The 19,140-nt window shown below is 56.6% G+C and overlaps 1 protein-coding gene across 1 annotated transcript; it reads left to right on the top strand.

Moving 5' to 3' along the window:
* The first annotated feature begins 1,909 nt into the window (after positions 1 to 1,909).
* Positions 1,910 to 18,998, top strand: ATP2A1 (ATPase sarcoplasmic/endoplasmic reticulum Ca2+ transporting 1). The gene is made up of 23 exons (XM_061153090.1): positions 1,910 to 2,200; positions 2,568 to 2,585; positions 2,971 to 3,053; positions 4,445 to 4,549; positions 5,444 to 5,582; positions 7,897 to 7,977; positions 8,846 to 8,931; positions 9,092 to 9,389; positions 9,815 to 9,981; positions 12,532 to 12,620; positions 12,919 to 13,021; positions 13,254 to 13,385; positions 14,859 to 14,981; positions 15,107 to 15,325; positions 16,121 to 16,456; positions 16,655 to 16,875; positions 16,984 to 17,186; positions 17,355 to 17,440; positions 17,534 to 17,667; positions 17,792 to 17,909; positions 18,070 to 18,187; positions 18,500 to 18,544; positions 18,934 to 18,998. Exons 1-22 carry the CDS (start codon positions 2,083 to 2,085, stop codon positions 18,502 to 18,504), a joined length of 2,982 nt encoding a protein of 993 aa, XP_061009073.1. The 5' UTR covers positions 1,910 to 2,082; the 3' UTR covers positions 18,505 to 18,544; positions 18,934 to 18,998.
* Positions 18,999 to 19,140: the final 142 nt, after the last annotated feature.

Here is a 19,140-nt window from a genome sequence, read left to right as displayed (position 1 = left end):
TCCCAGGTCACCGCAGCAGTCTGCTTCCGGGAGGGATTTATTGGACCCGTGAAAAGGGGGAGGCAAGGAGCACTGTGTCCTTAAGTCACCTGAGAGGTCACCCTCCCCCCAAGTGCAGGCAGAAGAAAGGATGAGCATGGGTGGGGGGGGCTAAATCCTGCAGGGCCATCCACCCCTGCTGGCCTACCCACCCCCCAAAAGTGGGGGTCCCCTTTCCTTTGCCCCACTGTCTCCTATACCACTGTCTGCTTGGGAACTTGGGCGCCAGACAGGGAAGCACCCGTGAGAACACTTGCAGCGGTCCATGTGCCTCACTGTGCACTTAGGAAACTGGGCCCCAGACAGAAGAAGGACTTGAGGCCAGGGCTGCTTCCACGAGGCTGCTGCTTCACCTCACTGACCTCGCACCATTCTCTCACGGAACCTGCCTCCTCTCTGCCCCCGTTTTCTCCCCTGCCCACGCCCCATGCCACCCTCTGTCTGCTCCTCCCGCCGCTGCCCTAGTAGTGACCAACAGACGCCCCTATCCCAGAGCAGGAGTGGGGGCGGGGGGTTCGGAGCAGCTGCTGCTCCAAGGAAGCTGACACCGAAGCCAGCCGCTCAGCAACAACTTGTGGCTTTGCACCCAGCTCTGGGCCCCCACCCACCTGGCTGCCGCCTGCCAGCTCCCTGCTGTCCGTTTTCCCCACTGCTCCTCAGACTTCCCTCTGACCCCGGCAGCCTTGTCTCTAGTCCCCCAGCTCCGTCTGTCCTTATTTCCCCTAGACCTGTCCCCATCAATCTGCCCGTGTCCATTCCTTGCATCTGGAGCCTCTGCTTCCCTGGCCCCTGCCTTTGATGCCCCTTCCCTTGCACCTCTGCCCACAGGGTATGCCCAGCGCCTGAGCACACAGCTCCATCTTCACTCCCCTTGAGCACAGCTCCTTCAGGGCCAGGGTGGAGTACAGACCACACACCATCCAGGGTCTGCCATGTAAACCCTGTGGATTGAAGAGAGCACAGTGTGGGACGAGGTGACCCTCATTCCGTGACTTGGGGTGACCCCTGCCCCCATTCTGAAACTTTGATCCCTCTCTGTCTTCCATCAGCACATTCTGTAGGCTCTTGGGTTTCCCGGCTGCCTGGGTATCCCATTTTCTTGGGGGGGGGGGGATTCCCTCTCAAGGGTGGGGGGGCCCTGAAGGCTCTGTTCCCAGAGGCTGAGTTAGAGCCATGGGCGGGGGGGGGCGTTTAGGGAGAGATGAGCAGTCCTGGCTCTGCTTAGCGGGGCCTGGACACTAAATCCCTTGTTGATAGCTGCAGCAACCCCTCCCTAGGGTAGGGTTACCGTCTTCTGCCCTGTCCCCTTGACCCTCTCCCCTCCCTGCTTCCCCTTGTCCCTCTAGAGCCACTTCCTCTTGCCCCCAAAGGATGTTCTCCCCCTTTTCAGCCCCAGTGAGGGTTGGGTATCTCTGCTGCCATTTCAACAAACTCAGGAAGGAAGGATGAGACTGCAGCAGTAGAAGTAGGTTCAGGAGGGATGAGATGGGAAGGGGGTTTGAGGAAAGGGAATGGAGAGAAGTGGGCTGAAGGGAAGAGCTGGAAGGGGTGACTGTGGAATAAGAAATGCAATGCAGCTGAAGAAGTCAGGGCAATTGGGGAAGGGCTCAGCAGCAGAAGACAGAAAATGAGGTCTCTCTCCCTACCCCCCCCTTCCCTGGGGCTGGGGCCACCTTAGCTTCCCTCATGAGTGACATCTCAGGCTGCAGCCCCACTGTTCCCCCTCGTCAGCAGAAATATCTCTCTCTTCTGACCCCTCCTGCTAGAGTTCCGGCCAGCCAATCCCCGGTCTGAGGGAGGGGGGAGCCTGGCCCCCCCTACTCCCTCATAAGGACCAGCTGGGGGCTGGGGGGGTGGCCGCCTGCTGCAAGTGGAACGGGGGTCAGAGCTTCGTGGAGGGAAGAATAACCTGGGGGGGGGAAGGAAAGAAAGAGGAAGAAACCCAGACAAACAGGCAGGTGGATACACTGAGGAAGGCCCCCGACGTGTGAGAACCCCCCCAGAAGGAACACACTGCCCCCTGGCCCCCACGAAGGGAGCACCATGGAGGCTGCGCACTCCAAGACCACAGAAGAATGTTTGGCCTATTTTGGGGTGAGCGAAACTACAGGCCTCACCCCGGACCAAGTTAAGCGGCATCTGGAGAAATATGGCCATAATGGTAAGTGTTCCCTGGAGGAAAAGGCTGGTAACGCCCTCCTGCATCCCCACAACACACACACACACACACACACACACACACACACACAATCACTCACACACACTGACACACACACACTGAAGCCTCTCCCTCCAGGGTATCTTAGGGAAGAGGCAAGACCTGGTCCTGTGAGGGCAAGGGAGGGGAGGATACTGAGAAAGCAGGATCCCTGAGTCCCTGAGTTTTGGGAAGTTTTTTGGGACAACTTCGGTGAACCTCAGCTTTTTGGTGGCCTGATTCTCTTACCTTACCACAAAGTCCTGGTTGTGGGTGGCATTAGACTGAATGCCAAATAAATAATGTCCTTTTCTTCTTTTTCCCCGGGCAGAGCTCCCTACTGAGGAGGGTAAGTTACTGGAAGCCCTGAGCTCTCATAAATGACACCTCCTTCCCTCTGTGCCCCATTCCCTTCTCCCTGTCCTCTCCTTCCAATTCCTGGGGCAAATGTTCCTCCCCAAAGGTTAGAGTCTGGCTGGGGGCAGAAGTTTCCAGGCACGTTCTCCTTGAGGCATCCAATCCTTGAACAACTGCCCACCACTTTGAGGAGCCTGTTTCTGGACTTCGGGCCAGCTCCCTCTGTCCTTATCTCAGCACCAAATGGCCTGCCCATCACCCTAGACCCTTCCTGCTCCAGGCTGGACCCCAGCCTGCACCTGGAGTCCCTGCATTCATCCGTTAGACCTTAACACACCGCCCCCCACCCCGTCCCCTCCCCTTGCCTCTGCCCTCAGGGAAGTCCCTGTGGGAGCTGGTGTTAGAGCAGTTTGAAGACCTCCTGGTGCGGATCCTTCTCCTGGCCGCCTGCATTTCCTTTGTAAGTGTGTTGGGGGTGAGGTGCATCTAGGGGCTAGCCTGGGCTGTGGGTTGGGGGGATCTGGAGAATATGTTCGTGGGCAGCCCCAAATCAGCGGCTCCTTTGGTCCAAGCCCTCAGCATCCTATCCTACAGACTAGCACTGAGGGAGTGGGGTGACGCTGACTTGCATACTCCTCTGTCCTCCCCCCCACCCCACAGGCAGGTTTTATTTTAAGCTTTAAGGATGTTCTCAGCCAAAACACTGAAGCTAAGCCGCCCCCGGAGCTTCAAGGGCTCCGAGGGCTCGGGTTACCCCCCCAGCGCCGGGCTCCGGGGCTCAGAAGCTACTGCTGTTCCCAGGCCACCGCGGCTCCCAGCATGCCCCGGGGCTCACACACGGCTCCGCCAATCCCCAAGCGTCCCGGAGCTCCTGCCCCGCCCTCCTGGCGCTGATTGGTCGAGACAGAGACTCCCTCCTAGAGGCGGGAAAGAGCTGCTGGTGCGAGGAGGACTCTAAAGGCCCAGACCCCTCACCTGTCCCTGGGCCTCGCCCCGCCTCCCCCCATCAGGGCTGGAACTCCCGGGACCCCCTTCCTCGTCCACTTGACCTGACTCTCCCCTTACCCCTCAGCCTCAGGGCTGCCCCCACCCCCCTCTCTAGGGCCTGCCTCCGCTCCTGCCCTGGAGCTCCCCTGCGCACCCACCATCCCAGCAGTCCCGCCTGCATTTTGGACTTCCTTCCTTAACATTGTAGTCCTCCTGGAAGACAGGACTCTGGAGGCGAAAGCGTCTCCCTGTCCCCTGGTCTCTTAGTAGAGGCCCCGTGGGCCCCTGAGTACTGGCTGGCAGAACCTCACTTCTCCCTTCTCAGATTTGCTCCTTGACATTTGCCTGTGGCTGTTGCCTGGCAGTGGCAACAGCTGGGGTGGGGTGTGTACAGGAGGCCCCGTAACACTATCCCCTCCTCCTGCTCCCTCATGAAATTGGAGCTTCCCTGCCTCGGGCTGTGGGGGAGGGCTGCGGGTGGGCAGGGCGCCTGCGAGGACCACAGGGTTTTTTCTATCGGGTTTTGGCTCCAGTGGGATGGATGTGGCTTGGGGGTAGTGGGCCTGGGTGTCCCCTGAGCTTCGTTTACAAGCCAGCAACTTGGTCAGGGAAACCTGAAAGCATTCCCAGTTAATCCCCGAGCTGTGCATGTCTGTGCCCGCCTGTTCCCGCTGAATAACAGCAGTGGCTGCGCTTGTGTGAGTTAAAGGAGTGGACCGTGTAGGCACTTAAAGGGATGTGGGGCTGCAGTGCCTCCGTGATGCCCCTCCCCCTTTGCTCCTGCACATGTTCTCATCTCTGTCTGCTCCCCTTAACCACTTGAGGGGCTTTATTGTCTGTTGATCTCCTTCCCTTGCTCCCCAGGTGCTGGCCTGGTTTGAGGAAGGCGAAGAGACCGTCACCGCCTTTGTTGAACCCTTTGTCATCCTCTTGATCCTCATTGCCAATGCCATCGTGGGGGTTTGGCAGGTTAGCTTTGACCCCACCCCCCATTCTTTCACATCCTGATGCTGGACCTGAGGTCCGCCTCCCTCCCTGTCTCCTCCTTCTCCATCACTTACCCTGGGCTTGCCTGGCATCTGATCCTTTTGCCCAGTTCAGGAGACTTGGTATTCCCACTCTCACTTGCTGGTTGTTCAACCCTGGGCAGGTGCCTTCATCTCTTGAGTCTCAGTTTCCTCATCCATAAAATGGGACTCATAATCCTGTCCCTTGAGTTGTGGTGAAATTTAACAAGATGATGAGTGTGACAGTACCCAGCCCTGTGTCTGGCCTGTAGGAGGATTTCAGTAAATGCTCATTTGATATCCTTCTTCCTCTTGCTTTCCACCATCCTCTGCTTTTCCTATCCCCTGCTTCCTGATTTTCCTTGATTCTCCTTCTTTTTCTTCCCCAAACCCCCATAGTAGTAGTGGCAGTGTTAGTCGCTTAGTCCTGTCTGACTCTGCAACCCTATGGACTGGAGCCTGCCAGGCTCCTCTGTTCATGGAATTCTCCAGGCAAGAATACCAGAGTGGGTAGCCATTCCCTTCTCCAGGGGATCTTCCTAACCACGGATCAAACCCACATTGCAGGCAGATTCTTTACTGTCTGAGCCGCCAGGAAAACCCCTAAACCCCCTTACCTATTCTCAGCTATGGGTGACGGTTTCCTCACTCGTCCTGTGAGGTTTGTCTGCTCCCCTGGGCCAGGAGCCAGGACCACATAACCTGCCTCCTTCTCTGTGATGCCCCAGCTTCCCCCATGACTCTGGCCCCTGCTCCTTCATCTCTACCCCTCCCCATCCTCCTTGACCAGTTCCTTCTCACCCCACCACCTTCCTTTCTCTGCTGACCCTCCTCTCCTCAACCCTGTTCCCCCCAGGAGCGGAATGCAGAGAATGCCATTGAGGCTCTGAAGGAATATGAACCCGAGATGGGGAAGGTCTACCGGGCTGACCGCAAGTCAGTACAGAGGATCAAGGCTCGGGACATTGTTCCCGGAGACATCGTGGAGGTGGCTGGTGAGTGATGGGAACGAGTGGTCCAGGATGGGTTCGAGGCCAAGAAGATGTGTATGTGGGGGGTGGCGGCTGCTCAGCCCCGATCCCGTGTCCAGGAGGTAGCCAGGATGGTGTCTGGTAGTCTCTGCTTCTCCTTGTCAGACTCCTCGGGGGTCACTCCAGGGCACTGTGGCCACGGCACATCCTCTCCATCAGAGTCTGAGCAGGAACAGCCAGTCCTGTCCCCGAAGCTGCAGGCAGACCCCTTGTTCCCCCTCCTCTCAGCCAGCTCTTGCGAGCAACAGGTGGAACCCAGTCCCTGCCAAGGGCCCCGTCTCCACCCCCTCCTGAGGCCTGGCTTCCCTCTCCTTCCACCCACCCCCAAGCTTGGTCAGCTTTAAATCTTGACCTCTCAGTGCCCTTGAGGCCTCTCAAAGGGGAAGGAGCGATGGTAGAAGGGAAGGGGGGGCCAGAGGCTCGAGCCCCCGACCATGTAAGGGAAACTCAGGCCCCAGCAGAGAGCACGGGACCTGGAGGAGGGGAGCTCAAGGAGGGCCCCGCCTCTCCGGTGAGGGACACTTAATGCCTGACCAGGGAGGGGTGGGGGCCAGGAGGCTAAGATTACTGGGATTCTGCCCCCTTCAGCGGTTTTTATATTTGCCCCACGCCGGCCTTCCCACGTCTCCAGGCCCCTGGCATAGGGAGCCATGTCTTTCTAGGGCCTGCTTCCCTCCACCAGACACCCAAGTCGCCACCCTGGGAAGCTTGGTGAAAGGGAAGGCGGGCGGGCTGAAGACCCCAGTGCCGCATCCCAGGGCCCATCTGCCACCGTGACCCTTTGGAGTCAGCGCCATGAATGTCTATAAATATCCCTTTGGCTTGGGTGACAGGGTGTCCCGCCCAGCTCCATTGCTGACCTCCTCCCTCCTCCGTCAGCTTCCTCTGGCACGGGAGGAGGAACCTTGGGAGCAGCGAAAGGAGAGCAGTCAAACCCCATCCCTAGGACCAGCCTTGGGACCAGGCGGGAGAGGCTGGGGGGCGGTTCTCTTCCTTGGAGAGGTCTCTAAGTCTGGTGGGGCATCCGCCGTGTCTCCCAGGCAGTTTCCTGGGCTGACCCCCTCCTTCTGTGAACATCCCTTGGCCTCCCCCCACCTTTCTCAGCTCCCTGCTGTCTATGGCCCCCACCCCCACCCCCCCACCCCCCACAGCAACCCCCACTGCCTGTTTCCTGCAAATGCCCCTTCTCCCCAGCCCATCTCCCCAGCTCACTCACACTGGCTTCCTGCCTTCCCTTGATGCTCAGACCACGGCCCAGCAGGCTTCTGATGTTCATCCATCCCCTCCATGTGGACCTGGCGGGCCTGCACCCTCTGCCTCCACCTCTGCCCCCTCTCCTCCAGCATCTTCTCTTCTCACACTTCCCTGTCCTGTCTTCTTCCTCCACCTTTTGTCTGGGTTGATACTGATTTTCTCAATTCCCAATTTTTTTTTTCCTGTTTCTTGCTACCTTCTCCAGCTGTTCCACTTTGTTCTCGTCCATGAATACACGTCTATCTGACTTACCCTATATTTTGGGGGCCAGGGCTGCCTCTTGTGGCATGTGGGGTCTTTCCCAACCAGGGATTGAGCCTGCAACCCCTGCATTGGAAGCATGGAGTCTTAACCACTGAGCTGCCAGGGAAGTCCCTGACTCACCCTATTTACTCTAGTTCTTTTCATGCCTGTCCCTCCTCACCTTTCTCCCTCTCGTTTCCCCCTCTGTTTTGCTGTCTCCCATCCTCACTTTTAGGGCTTCCCTGGTGACTCAGTGGTAAAGGACCCGCCTGTCAATGCAGGAGACTCAAGAGTCGTGGGTTCAATCCCCGAGTCAGAAAGACTCCCTGGAGGAGGGCACGGCAACCCACTCTAGTATTCTTGCCTAGAGAATCCCCATGGACAGCAGAGCCTGGTGGGCTACAGTCCGTGTGGTCGCAAAAGAGTTGGACACAATTTACCGACCAGCAACAGGAAATAATCCTCAGTTTTAGTTTCTTGTTAGATGACAAGATTGTCCCGTCTCCCCTGTATCACACAGTGTACACGTATTGAGCACAAGCTGTGTGCCCAGCCCACCCCTCACCAGGCTCACAGCCTAATAGGGAGAAGAACATTCGGCAGGGGGACAGTGGGAGTGAGGGTTAGAGGGAGAGCCTTGCTGGGATGACAGGAGCATAGCCCAGGCGACCCCCCCAAGACCTGAAGGAGGAGGTGAGGTCTTCAGACAAAGACAGTTTTTTTTCGGAAGGGAGAAAACTCCCTTCTCTGCTGACTTCACACTCCTCTTCTCTCTCCACAGTGGGGGACAAGGTCCCGGCAGATATCCGCATCCTCACCATCAAGTCCACCACCCTCCGGGTCGACCAGTCCATCCTGACAGGTCTACTGGCCAGGGGGCGGGGGGAGGGGTACATCACAGGAGGATTTGATGCAGGAGGAACTGAGTGGACAGAGAGAAAGGGGACCCCTGACCATAGGGCCCCCGTCCTGGCCCCATCATGGCAGCGACGTCTGCCCTGGTCAGCTTTGCTCACAGCCTGAGCCTGGAACACAGTGGGTCATGGGAGACAGTGGGATTTTGTGCCCATCTCCAGATGGCCAATAACCCATCCCTTCCACACAGATACATGGGCATGGTTGCCCAGAGAACTGTCCTGCATTTTCAAAAGCCCCCAAGTGAGGAAGCATAGGTCCTAGGATCAGAGACAGGGTTCAGATCCACTTAAAACCTCAGCTGCTTCTGTTCCTGCCCTAGGAGAGAGAGGAGAGAGCCAGTGAGCTTGCTCTGTGGTCCAAGGAGGCCAGCTGGGTTGGCTCAGGGTGATTGCCTGAGCTCCTGCCCTTCTGGTGAGGGAGACAAGGTCCCCAGGGTGGGGGCCTCTCCCTTCCAGGAAAGCGCTCTCCAATTGAGAACGTACTTCCACGTACATCTGCTTATTTGATTTTCACCAAGACTGTGTTCTGAAATGTACACATCATTGTCCCCATTTCACAGAAGAGCAAACCGAGGTTAAGTCATCCAAAGCCATGCTGCTTGTGAGTAGTCAGGCGGGGATTGGGGTCAAGGCTTTTTTACTCTAAGGGCAATGAATTTCCCATCTGCCTCCAGGGGCTTCTTTTCAGAGTCCATACTTCCTCCAGGATTATTGCTTGGTCCTTCCTAGGCTGAGAAGGGAGAGAGTTACGGGCGGGAAGTCTGAGAGGAGGACATGACGTTATCTGAAAACCCCTCCGGCCCCTCTCCACAGGCGAGTCTGTCTCTGTCATCAAGCACACAGAACCTGTTCCCGACCCCCGAGCTGTCAACCAGGATAAGAAGAACATGCTTTTCTCGGTGAGCCCTCCAGGGCCAGCTGTCCTGTGCTCAAGCCAGGGGGCCCTGGTCTGGGAGAGATGCGATGGCAAGGGAAGAGATGAGGCCCACAGCTGGGCGTGGGGTGCATTGCAGCACGAGGGGCGTCGCCTGACTCCCTGCCTCTTCTTCCCCTTCCCAGGGCACCAACATCGCAGCCGGCAAGGCCATCGGCATTGTGGCCACCACCGGCGTGGGCACCGAGATTGGGAAGATCCGTGACCAAATGGCCGCCACAGAGCAGGACAAGACCCCTCTGCAGCAAAAGCTGGATGAGTTTGGGGAGCAGCTCTCCAAGGTCATCTCCCTCATCTGTGTGGCTGTCTGGCTCATCAACATTGGCCACTTCAATGACCCCGTGCATGGGGGCTCCTGGATCCGTGGTGCCATCTACTACTTTAAGATCGCCGTGGCCCTGGCTGTGGCTGCCATCCCCGAGGGTAGGGCGACCTCTCTGTCTCCTCCCTCTCATCTGCAAAGACCCTTTATCTGAATAAGATAACATTTACCAGTCCCAAGGATTAGGACCCGATATCTTTGGGGGCTGCTCTTCAGCCAGGTGGCACAGCTGTTAAAAGAATCTCTCTGCTAGTGGAGGAGACGCGATGAGACATGGGTTCAATCCCTGGGTCAGGAAGATCCCTCTGGAGAAGGAAATGACAACCTGCTCCAATATTCTTGCCTGGGAAATTGCATGGACAGAGGGCTACACAGTCCATGGGGTCCCACAGAGTTGGATATGACTGAGCATGTGCACACACACGCGCGCGCACACACACACACACACACACATTCAGCCTACCCCACTAGGTCTTCCTCTGTCCCCTGGTTTAGTTCCCTCACCCCCTCTCCTTCTTCCCCACAGGCCTTCCTGCAGTCATCACCACCTGCCTGGCCTTGGGTACCCGTCGGATGGCAAAGAAGAACGCGATCGTGAGGAGCCTGCCCTCCGTGGAGACTCTGGGCTGCACCTCTGTCATCTGTTCCGACAAGACGGGCACCCTCACCACCAACCAGATGTCTGTCTGCAAGGTCAGGGCAGGGTGGCAACTCTCACTCAGATGGGAGGTGAAATGGTGGGGTGGTCCCTTCATCACGGGCAGCTTCTCATTTTGGCCTGAGAAAGAAATGCTCAGAAGGCACAGGGTGCCATCCTGCCCGCTATGAGAGGGAGCAGAGAAGTCCCCCTGTCCTGGGTAGACAGCTCTCTGTGGCCTCCATCCATGTGCCAGACACTGCCGTGTGTTATCTCTAATCCCCCACAGCTGCCCCATTAGGGGAAGGTTTTGTTACCTAGTTTTCCAGAGGAGGAAACTGAGGCTCTGGGAAATTCCATGCATAGTTAATAAGGAGGAGAATTGAGTTTCAAACCCAAGTCTATCTGGCCCTAGAGTGCCTGCCTGTGCACCAGACTACCCTCCAGAGTGGTTCTTCATGACGGGGCAGGAGGAACCTGGTTACATGAATCCCAAATGGCATTTCCTAAACCAGGGCCCTTGATCTTTTCTGTGCCTTGGACCCTTTGGCTGTCTGGACCTCTACATTTAATATTTTCAGTGTATAAAATAAAACACACAAGATCCTGTTTTTAAAATACACTGGATTGGGAATTCTTGCTGATCCAATGGTTAGGACTTGATGCTTTCACTGCTGTGGCCCAGGTTCCATCCCTGGTCGGGCAACTAAGATCCTGTCAAGCCGCGCAGCACAGGCAAAAACAGAAATAAAATACACTGGATTACAGAGGAAACCACTGATTGAAATACAGCAATCAAAATATTTTAAAAACAGATTCGTGATTTGGTAACACATATGCTCCTTTAATAATGTATTAAGTAGCAAGTCCAGCAGTAGTTCTCATAAGCGCCTAACGCTGAGGCAGGGATGAGTATAAATGCTATTTTGAGAGCCCTGAAACAATGCAACGTGATAGGAGAGTGTTTATGATTTTATTGGTGGCCAAGTCACAGGTCTTGCTAATGCTAACGTGGTGCATTGCCCACATTCATAACTGGACGGAAATGCTAAATATCAGAAAAAATGAAACGTAATTTAAACATTTTTATTCATTTTTAATTGAAGGATAATTGCTTTACAGTACTGTGTTGGTTTCTGCCAAACATTAACATGAATCAGCCATAGGTATACCTGAAAAAGATGTTAGTTTTGTTTTGCGATCAAAGTTCACAGATCCCTTGGTCTGTGGGGTCATCCATGGACCCCAGGCAAAGAACCCCTGACCTAAACACAATTCTCGGGACTAGCATGTCTGTGAAATAAATTACTGTCCTAAGCATCGAGGCCTCTCAGACCAGGCACAGAAAGGCTGTACCACAGGCCTGCTGGGGTTTGAAAGTCTCGGAGAAGGCTGACCACAGAGAGGGTGGATTTCACTCTGTTTAACCCAGATTTTCGCAGACTTTGCTGGCCACAGAACCATTTTATCTTGGAACGTGTCTTAAGCCCTGTCCCTTCCACACTTGCGCTGGTTCAGGGTGGCCTTCTCACCTCTGTGCTGCGTGACCTACATTCCCTCCAAAGCACAGGCGTCAAAGCCAGGCCACTGGGCTCCTGTCGTGTTTCATAAAAATGAACTCATTGCCCACATTTGAAAACTTAAGGGATTTCGTAGAAGAATAACCTGAATTTCTAGTTCTTCCTGCAAAACTGGAAGATCTGGCTGCAAGAGGCTGGAGCTGTAGATGGGTCACGTGCTGACACGTGGACTGGCGGCCACAGTCCCCAGAACACCTTGTGATGCACCTCTTATTTTACCAGTTGGTCTGGAGGGACCTTCAGTGTGACCTGCAATAACTTTTTTTAAAAATAATTTTATTTCTTTATTGGCCATGCTGGGTCTCTAGTTGCGTGAGCTTTTCTCTAGTTGTGGCGAGCAGGGTCTACTCTCTCGTTGCACTGTGCAGGCTTCTTCTTGTGGTGGCTTCTCTTGTGGCCGAGCTTGGGCTCCATGGCACGTGGCCTCAGTAGTTGTGGCTCCTGGGCTCTAGAGTACAGCTTGACAGTAATGGCAGACGGGCTTGGTTGCTCCGTAGCATGTGGGATCTTCCCAGATCAGGGATCGAACCTGTGTCTCCTGCATAAGCAGGCAGCTTCTTTACCACTGAGCCACCAGGAAAGCCCTGCAATAATTAAAAATATATACATATTCATTTTATTTATTTGTCTGTGCAGGGTCTTAGTCGTGGTACCGGGACCTTTGGTCTTCACTGCGGCATGTGAGCTGTCAGTGGCAGCACATGGGATCTAGTTCCCTGACCGGGGAGCCAGTCCCAGACCCCTGCCTTGCGAGTGTGGAGTTTTAAGCACCAGATCACTGGGGAAGTCCCGTAACTTTTAAGGCCATGGACACAGAATAAGAAGAATGATTTGCAAGGGAGTGGTGGGCCAGGGGAGGATGCAGGAAGGAAAAAGAAAGAATGAGTGGGGAGGATGGTGGGGGAAGTTGGGTGAGTGTGTGCAGCTGGCTGGACAGGGATGCTCGTGGCCCAGGCCTCGCCTTGGTGCAGACTACCTTTGGACACAGGGAGAGTTAGCCATGTGTGTGCACCCCCTTCTCTTCAGATGTTCATCATCGACAGGGTAGATGGGGACCTCTGCCTGCTGAACGAGTTCTCTATCACTGGCTCCACTTACGCTCCTGAAGGAGAGGTGTAAGTCCCCCCAAAGGTCGTCTTCCATGTCCCTGTGCCCCTTCCCCACCACACACACAGACACACAGACACACACACACCGCCTCTCTCTCCCAGGGCCCTCCCTCTAGTTTTGTCTTCCTGTTTCTCTCCTGTTCCTTCCCTGACCTTGTTCTCTCTCCCCCCGCCGCTCATCACCACATTGGTGCCACCTCCCCACCCCCCGTCCCTCGCTGCTTTCCCCAGGCTCTCTCTGCATCTCATCCCCCATCTTCTCTACCTGTCTCTTTCCCTTCCTTCCTCCCCACCCCGCCGCCAGCCTGAAGAATGATAAGCCAGTCCGCTCAGGGCAGTATGACGGGCTGGTGGAGCTGGCCACCATTTGTGCCCTCTGCAATGACTCCTCCTTGGACTTCAATGAGGTAACCTCTCCTCTTCTGAAGTGGACCCTCCTTCCCCCTCGAGCTGTCTGCATCCAGGCCTCCCTGACAGGCCTTAAAGAAGGGGTCTGGGGGAGGGGGTCCCTCGTACCAAGCCTCTCTAGGGTGTAAGGGGAAGAGAGTAGCTTGCTCCCTTCCTGTTCTAGGTGGAAGGTGGGAGCAAGGGGCCAGGAGCCCAGGGCACCTACTTGCTCTTCCTCCTCTGCCCTCTCAGACCAAAGGTGTTTATGAGAAGGTGGGAGAGGCCACCGAGACGGCCCTCACCACCCTGGTGGAGAAGATGAATGTATTCAACACTGAAGTGAGAAACCTCTCGAAGGTAGAGAGGGCCAACGCCTGCAACTCGGTGAGTCTGGGCGCTCCCTCCCGTTTGTCTCCACCCTGTACAGGCCAGGACCTAAGGAGACGGGGCCCCGCAGGCACTTGTGCTGGGAGCCAGCCCGAACAAGCAGCCAGCCTGCCCACAGCTTTCCTTGGCGAGGCTGACTCGGAGCGGGCCTCCTGTCCCTCACTTACACCGCTCTTTCTGGCGCCCAGCTGGAGCATCCCTGGAGGCACCGACAGTCACCTTCCCCACCATGTTCCTAGGGACTGAGCTCGTCCCAGAAACCATAAGTGACCCATCCTGGGATAGCCCAATGCCAGCGGCTACCCACTGCCTCTAGGAACACACTCATTTTTTTTTTTTTATCAGCTCTCAAGACTTGATTTGTGGCTTCCCTGGTGGCTCAGATGGTAAAGATTCTGCCTACAATATGGGAGACCCTGGGTTCAATTCCTGGGTCGTAAAGATCCCCTGGAGAAGGGAATGGCTACCCACTCCAGTATTCTGGCCTGGAGAATTCCATGAAGTCCAGGCTCCTCTGAGCCTGGCGGGCTACAGTCATGGGGGCGGGCTACAGTCTATGGGGCTGCAAAGAGTCAGACATGACTGAGTGACTAACACTTTCAATACCTGATTTAGGATTTGAGAAATATGACTACCTCATATGCATCTGCTTCCCTGATACACAAGTCCAAATCTGAGATTATTACTCTAAGTTCCCACTGTTAATATTTACTGAATGTCTTTATTGATTTCCTCAGGGGTGTCTCATTATATTCCCCACACCACTCATTCTTTTTTTCTTTTTTTGGTAAAGGCAAGATGCTCATTGCTGTTTTAATATAACAAAAATATTGAAAACCACCTAAGTATCAATAGAGGATTCATTTAAAAAAATTTACAAATGATTATATAGACATCAACATATTTAAAATTTTATCTATTGTTGCTATTATTGTTTTGTGGAGAAACATCCAGGCTGCATTTGGCACATTCATTTTGATGAGATGCTTAGTACTGCATGCCAGGCACCAGTTCCCCACTGTCTAACAACACAGAGACCCACACATGTGGTTGCTTACGTTTAAATTATTAAACAAAGTAAAAACTCAGTTCTTCAATTGCACTAACCACATATCCTGGACTCAGCAGCCATTGTTCAGTTGCACTGCATTCAACCACCTAGATTATTAAACATCCCCATCATTCTGGAAGGTTCTGTTGGACAGTGCCACACTACGTCATCTTGTTTCTATCATGCTTTCAGTTGGACACTAAGACTGTAGCACCACTAGCCTTGGAATTCTCTCCATTTCTGCTGTAGGTAGCAGACTCAGCTTGATCTCAGACTCAGCTTGCGGTCTGCTCTGACCTCCAGATCTTTTTTGGCTATGCTTTTAGGGGTCTGGGACTCTTCCCCTCTAGCACAGCATCATCGCTCTTTCCCCGTCCGTCTCAAGTCTGGCCTCTCCCTCCCTGTCTCCTCTCTCCCAGGTGATCCGCCAGCTAATGAAGAAAGAATTCACCCTGGAGTTCTCCCGGGACAGAAAGTCCATGTCTGTCTATTGCTCTCCAGCGAAATCCCGGGCTGCTGTGGGCAATAAGATGTTTGTCAAGGTCAGGACTTTCCGCGTGTGCCTTGGCCCCTCTTCTTCCTAATCCTGAGCCCCTCTCTTTGCCCATGCTGCCTCACCGTGTGTTGGAAAGAACAGCGGTCTCTGAGTGTTGTTCTGCTCCACTAGGGTGCCCCCGAGGGGGTCATCGATCGCTGTAACTACGTGCGAGTTGGCACCACCCGGGTGCCCATGACAGGGCCGGTGAAGGAGAAGATTCTGTCAGTGATCAAGGAGTGGGGTACTGGCCGGGACACCCTGCGCTGCCTGGCGCTGGCCACCCGGGACACCCCCCCCAAGCGAGAGGAGATGGTCCTGGATGACTCTACCAGGTTCATGGAGTACGAGGTGAGTCACCTGCCTCACCCCTTCTGCCACCCGTCACGTCCTCCCTCGTCACGGGGCCTGGAGTCACAGGATGTCAGAGTTTGAAAGAATCTCAGGAGTCTTCCAGTCCAGGCCGCTTGGCCTGTGGTCCGTGGACTCATCTGATACGAGGGTGAGGCACTTGTTCCAGAACAGAAGCCAGCCGGCTTGGGTTCAGCTTGGGTGTTTCCACAGTGAGGTTTTGTGGGGGGGTTTTTTGTCTTTGTTGAATTTGTTATGATATTACTTCCGTTTCATGTTTTGGGATTTTTTGGGCCCCGAGGCATGTGGGATTTAGCTCCCCGACCAGGGATCGAACCCACACCCACTGCATTGGAAGGCAAAGTCTTAGCCACTGGACTGCCAGGGAAGTCCCACAGTGAGGTTGTCTTAAGAGGTGCACCCACCTGTATTCTGGCACTGGCTCTTTATCTCGTGGACCTGCTCTGAGTAGGACGGAAGTCCACTCCATTTTATAGAGAGAACGGTGTGGCCTGGCAGGTAACACTCAAAGCTGGAGACCAAGCAAGTGGCCCTGCTGGAAGCAGAAAGCACCTCCCTCACATCCAGGTTGTGTTCTTTCTATGAAAGACAGGATCTGCCACCAAGGATGCCCTGGCATCACCAGGCCCACAGGCTGTCATGGGAACAAGGAACGTTTCCGGCCCCTGCGCTTAGAGCCCTGGCTGAGGTCTGAGCACCAGGCGTAGACACAGCTCTCCTGCCCCCGCCGAGCCTCCTCCCCTGAGCCTGTCACTCTCTGCTCTGCCCCCCTAGACGGACTTGACGTTCGTTGGCGTGGTGGGCATGCTGGACCCGCCCCGCAAGGAGGTCATGGGCTCCATCCAACTATGCCGAGACGCCGGAATCCGAGTAATCATGATCACTGGGGACAACAAGGGCACGGCCATTGCCATCTGCCGACGGATTGGCATCTTCGGGGAGAACGAGGATGTGGCTGACCGGGCCTACACTGGCCGGGAGTTCGATGACCTGCCCCTGGCCGAGCAGCGGGAGGCCTGCCGACGCGCCTGCTGCTTCGCCCGCGTGGAGCCCTCCCACAAGTCAAAGATCGTGGAGTATCTGCAGTCCTACGATGAGATCACGGCGATGGTGCGGGGACCGGGGCATGCGGGGTCTGCTCCGTGGCTATTGAGATGTTGGGCTTGGGAAGCTGGGGGCCCAGGGAGGACATGGCTGAGCGGGGGCCCTGGTGAGATGCGCAGAGGGGAGGAATTTGGGCCCAGATGGGAGAGTGTCAAGGAGGGTATGAGGAAGGCGTCAGCTCCCATCTTCTCTCTCTTCCTGCAGACAGGTGATGGCGTCAATGACGCCCCTGCGCTGAAGAAGGCAGAGATCGGCATTGCCATGGGATCTGGCACTGCCGTGGCCAAGACGGCCTCTGAGATGGTGCTCGCTGATGACAACTTCTCCACCATTGTGGCCGCCGTGGAGGAGGGCCGCGCCATCTACAACAACATGAAGCAGTTTATCCGCTACCTCATCTCCTCCAACGTGGGTGAGGTGGTCTGGTGAGCAGCAGGAAGGGCGATCGGCGGGGAACCTGGGGCTGGTGTGGGGGACAGGGTGACCACAGGCCTGGGAGGCAGGACAGACCTGTGACCGCCTCCTTCTGGCAGCATCTTCCTGACAGCCGCCCTGGGGCTGCCTGAGGCCCTGATCCCCGTGCAGCTGCTGTGGGTGAACCTGGTGACGGACGGGCTCCCGGCCACAGCCCTGGGCTTCAACCCCCCAGACCTGGACATCATGGACCGGCCCCCCCGGACCCCCAAGGAGCCCCTCATCAGTGGCTGGCTCTTCTTCCGCTACATGGCAATTGGGGGTGAGCAGGATGGAAGCCCAAGCTTCTTCCCCACCCTCAGCTTCCCCATGGCAGCCACCCTGGCTGGCGGGCCCTCTGCCTCCACCACTGTTCATGGCCACCAGGCCCTCTCAAGCCCTCCTATCTCCCAGCCCTGGCCCCCCAACTCCCATCGCCTCTCCTCCATAGGCTATGTGGGTGCAGCCACCGTGGGAGCAGCGGCCTGGTGGTTCCTGTATGCCGAGGACGGGCCTCACGTCACCTACAACCAGCTGGTAGGGCAGGACCAAGGCGTGAGGAGGGGGCAGTGAAGGAGGGTGACATGGAGACTTCTGGGGGATCCCAGCTTCTCCCCTCACCCCCGGCAGACTCACTTCATGAAGTGCTCGGAGCACAACCCCGACTTCGAGGGTGTGGACTGTGAGGTCTTCGAGGCCCCCGAGCCCATGACCATGGCCTTGTCTGTGCTGGTTACCATCGAGATGTGCAATGCTCTCAACAGGTGGGCCCACGCCCCCTCCCCCTGCCTGTGTGGAGACCACCGCCTTTGTCCTCCGGCCCTCCTGCTCATCACTTCTCTCCCCTGTGCGCCCCCCACCCTGGCTCTACCCGCCGCCCCCTTGCAGCCTGTCTGAGAATCAGTCCCTTGTGCGGATGCCACCCTGGGTGAACATCTGGCTGGTGGGTTCCATCTGCCTCTCCATGTCCCTCCACTTCCTCATCCTCTACGTGGACCCTCTGCCGGTGAGCCCTCTTCTGGCCAGGGGCCGCCTGCCTCCCACGCACGGGGGCCTCTGCAGGGGTCCAGAGGGAGGGATGGTCAGGCTGGTGCAGTGGCGGCTCTGCTGGCTCCTTCTCACTGCCGTTCCTGCCTCCCCGCCCCCCCCCCCGCCCCCTCACCCAGATGATCTTCAAGCTCCAAGCCCTGGACCTGTACCATTGGCTCATGGTCCTCAAGATCTCGTTACCAGTCATCGGGATCGACGAAATCCTCAAGTTTGTTGCTCGGAACTACCTGGAGGGTAAGAGGCTCCCCACCTCGGAGCCCCATCCACCCCCCTAAGCCCTGGCACAGCCCCCTCCCTCCGTGCTGCGAAGGCGCCTGCCCCCCCCCCCCCTTCCTTTTCAGGTGGGTGAGTTCCCGGGGTCCGCCAGGCACGTGCCCTTCGCCAAGCGGCCCACTCGGCCCCTTCCCTCCTTTCCCCCTGCTCGCCCCTCTGAGCCCCATGCAGACATGGTCTCCTAGGCACCCCCACAACCTCCCCAGCTTTCCTGGCCCCTGTGCCTGCCTCCCTCCCTGGATAACGGTGTCTCTCTGTCCTCTCTGGCCATAGGATAACCCGTTTCCCCCTCCTCCATCTCTTTGAACCGTGTCACAGGTATCACCCCTCTTCCTGCCCTCGCCCCAGCTGCTGTGCCCCTTGCCCGCCCCTCTCCCTTTAGGTGGCGCCGAGGTCACTTGTCCTCGCAGCTCCGCCTAGAGCCACTGCCGCTGCCACTGCCGCGCTTCCAAGTGGGGCCGGGTGTCGGGCACCACTGTCTGCTGGGCTGCGCTGCGTTGCGCTGGCTGGGCGCTGAGTTGTCTGCCGCTGGGGCTGCAGTGGTTGGGAGGAGGGGGGCTGGGGACACAGGAGAGTGGGGGGTGGGGGGGGCCCTCTAGGTGAGTGTGCCAGGGGACAGGCAGGGAGCCGGGAGGGACTGTTCTTCTCGGGTCCTGCCCCATGCCCCCTAAGATGAGAAAGTCTCATCCTTCCCTTTCCCCTTCCAGATCCAGAAGATGAAAGAAGGAAGCAACCAGGCCTTTTGCCCTCCCTCCCCACCCCATAGTGACGCATCTTCGGCCAGAGCTGTGGCACAGGCCCCCCCACCCCCCACAACGTTCCCGACTCCTCCCGCCCCGACATTCTTGTTTATAAACACAATGTCCCCTTCACTTCTCCTCCCCCCTCAGCAACCTGTCCCCCTTTTGCCCTTG

Source organism: Dama dama, chromosome 10, assembly GCF_033118175.1.
Source record: "Dama dama isolate Ldn47 chromosome 10, ASM3311817v1, whole genome shotgun sequence".
In the NCBI taxonomy this organism is placed as follows: Eukaryota; Metazoa; Chordata; class Mammalia; order Artiodactyla; family Cervidae; genus Dama; species Dama dama.
The sequence above is the reverse complement of the archived record's forward strand: the minus strand, read 5'-3'. Positions and strand labels throughout refer to the sequence as shown.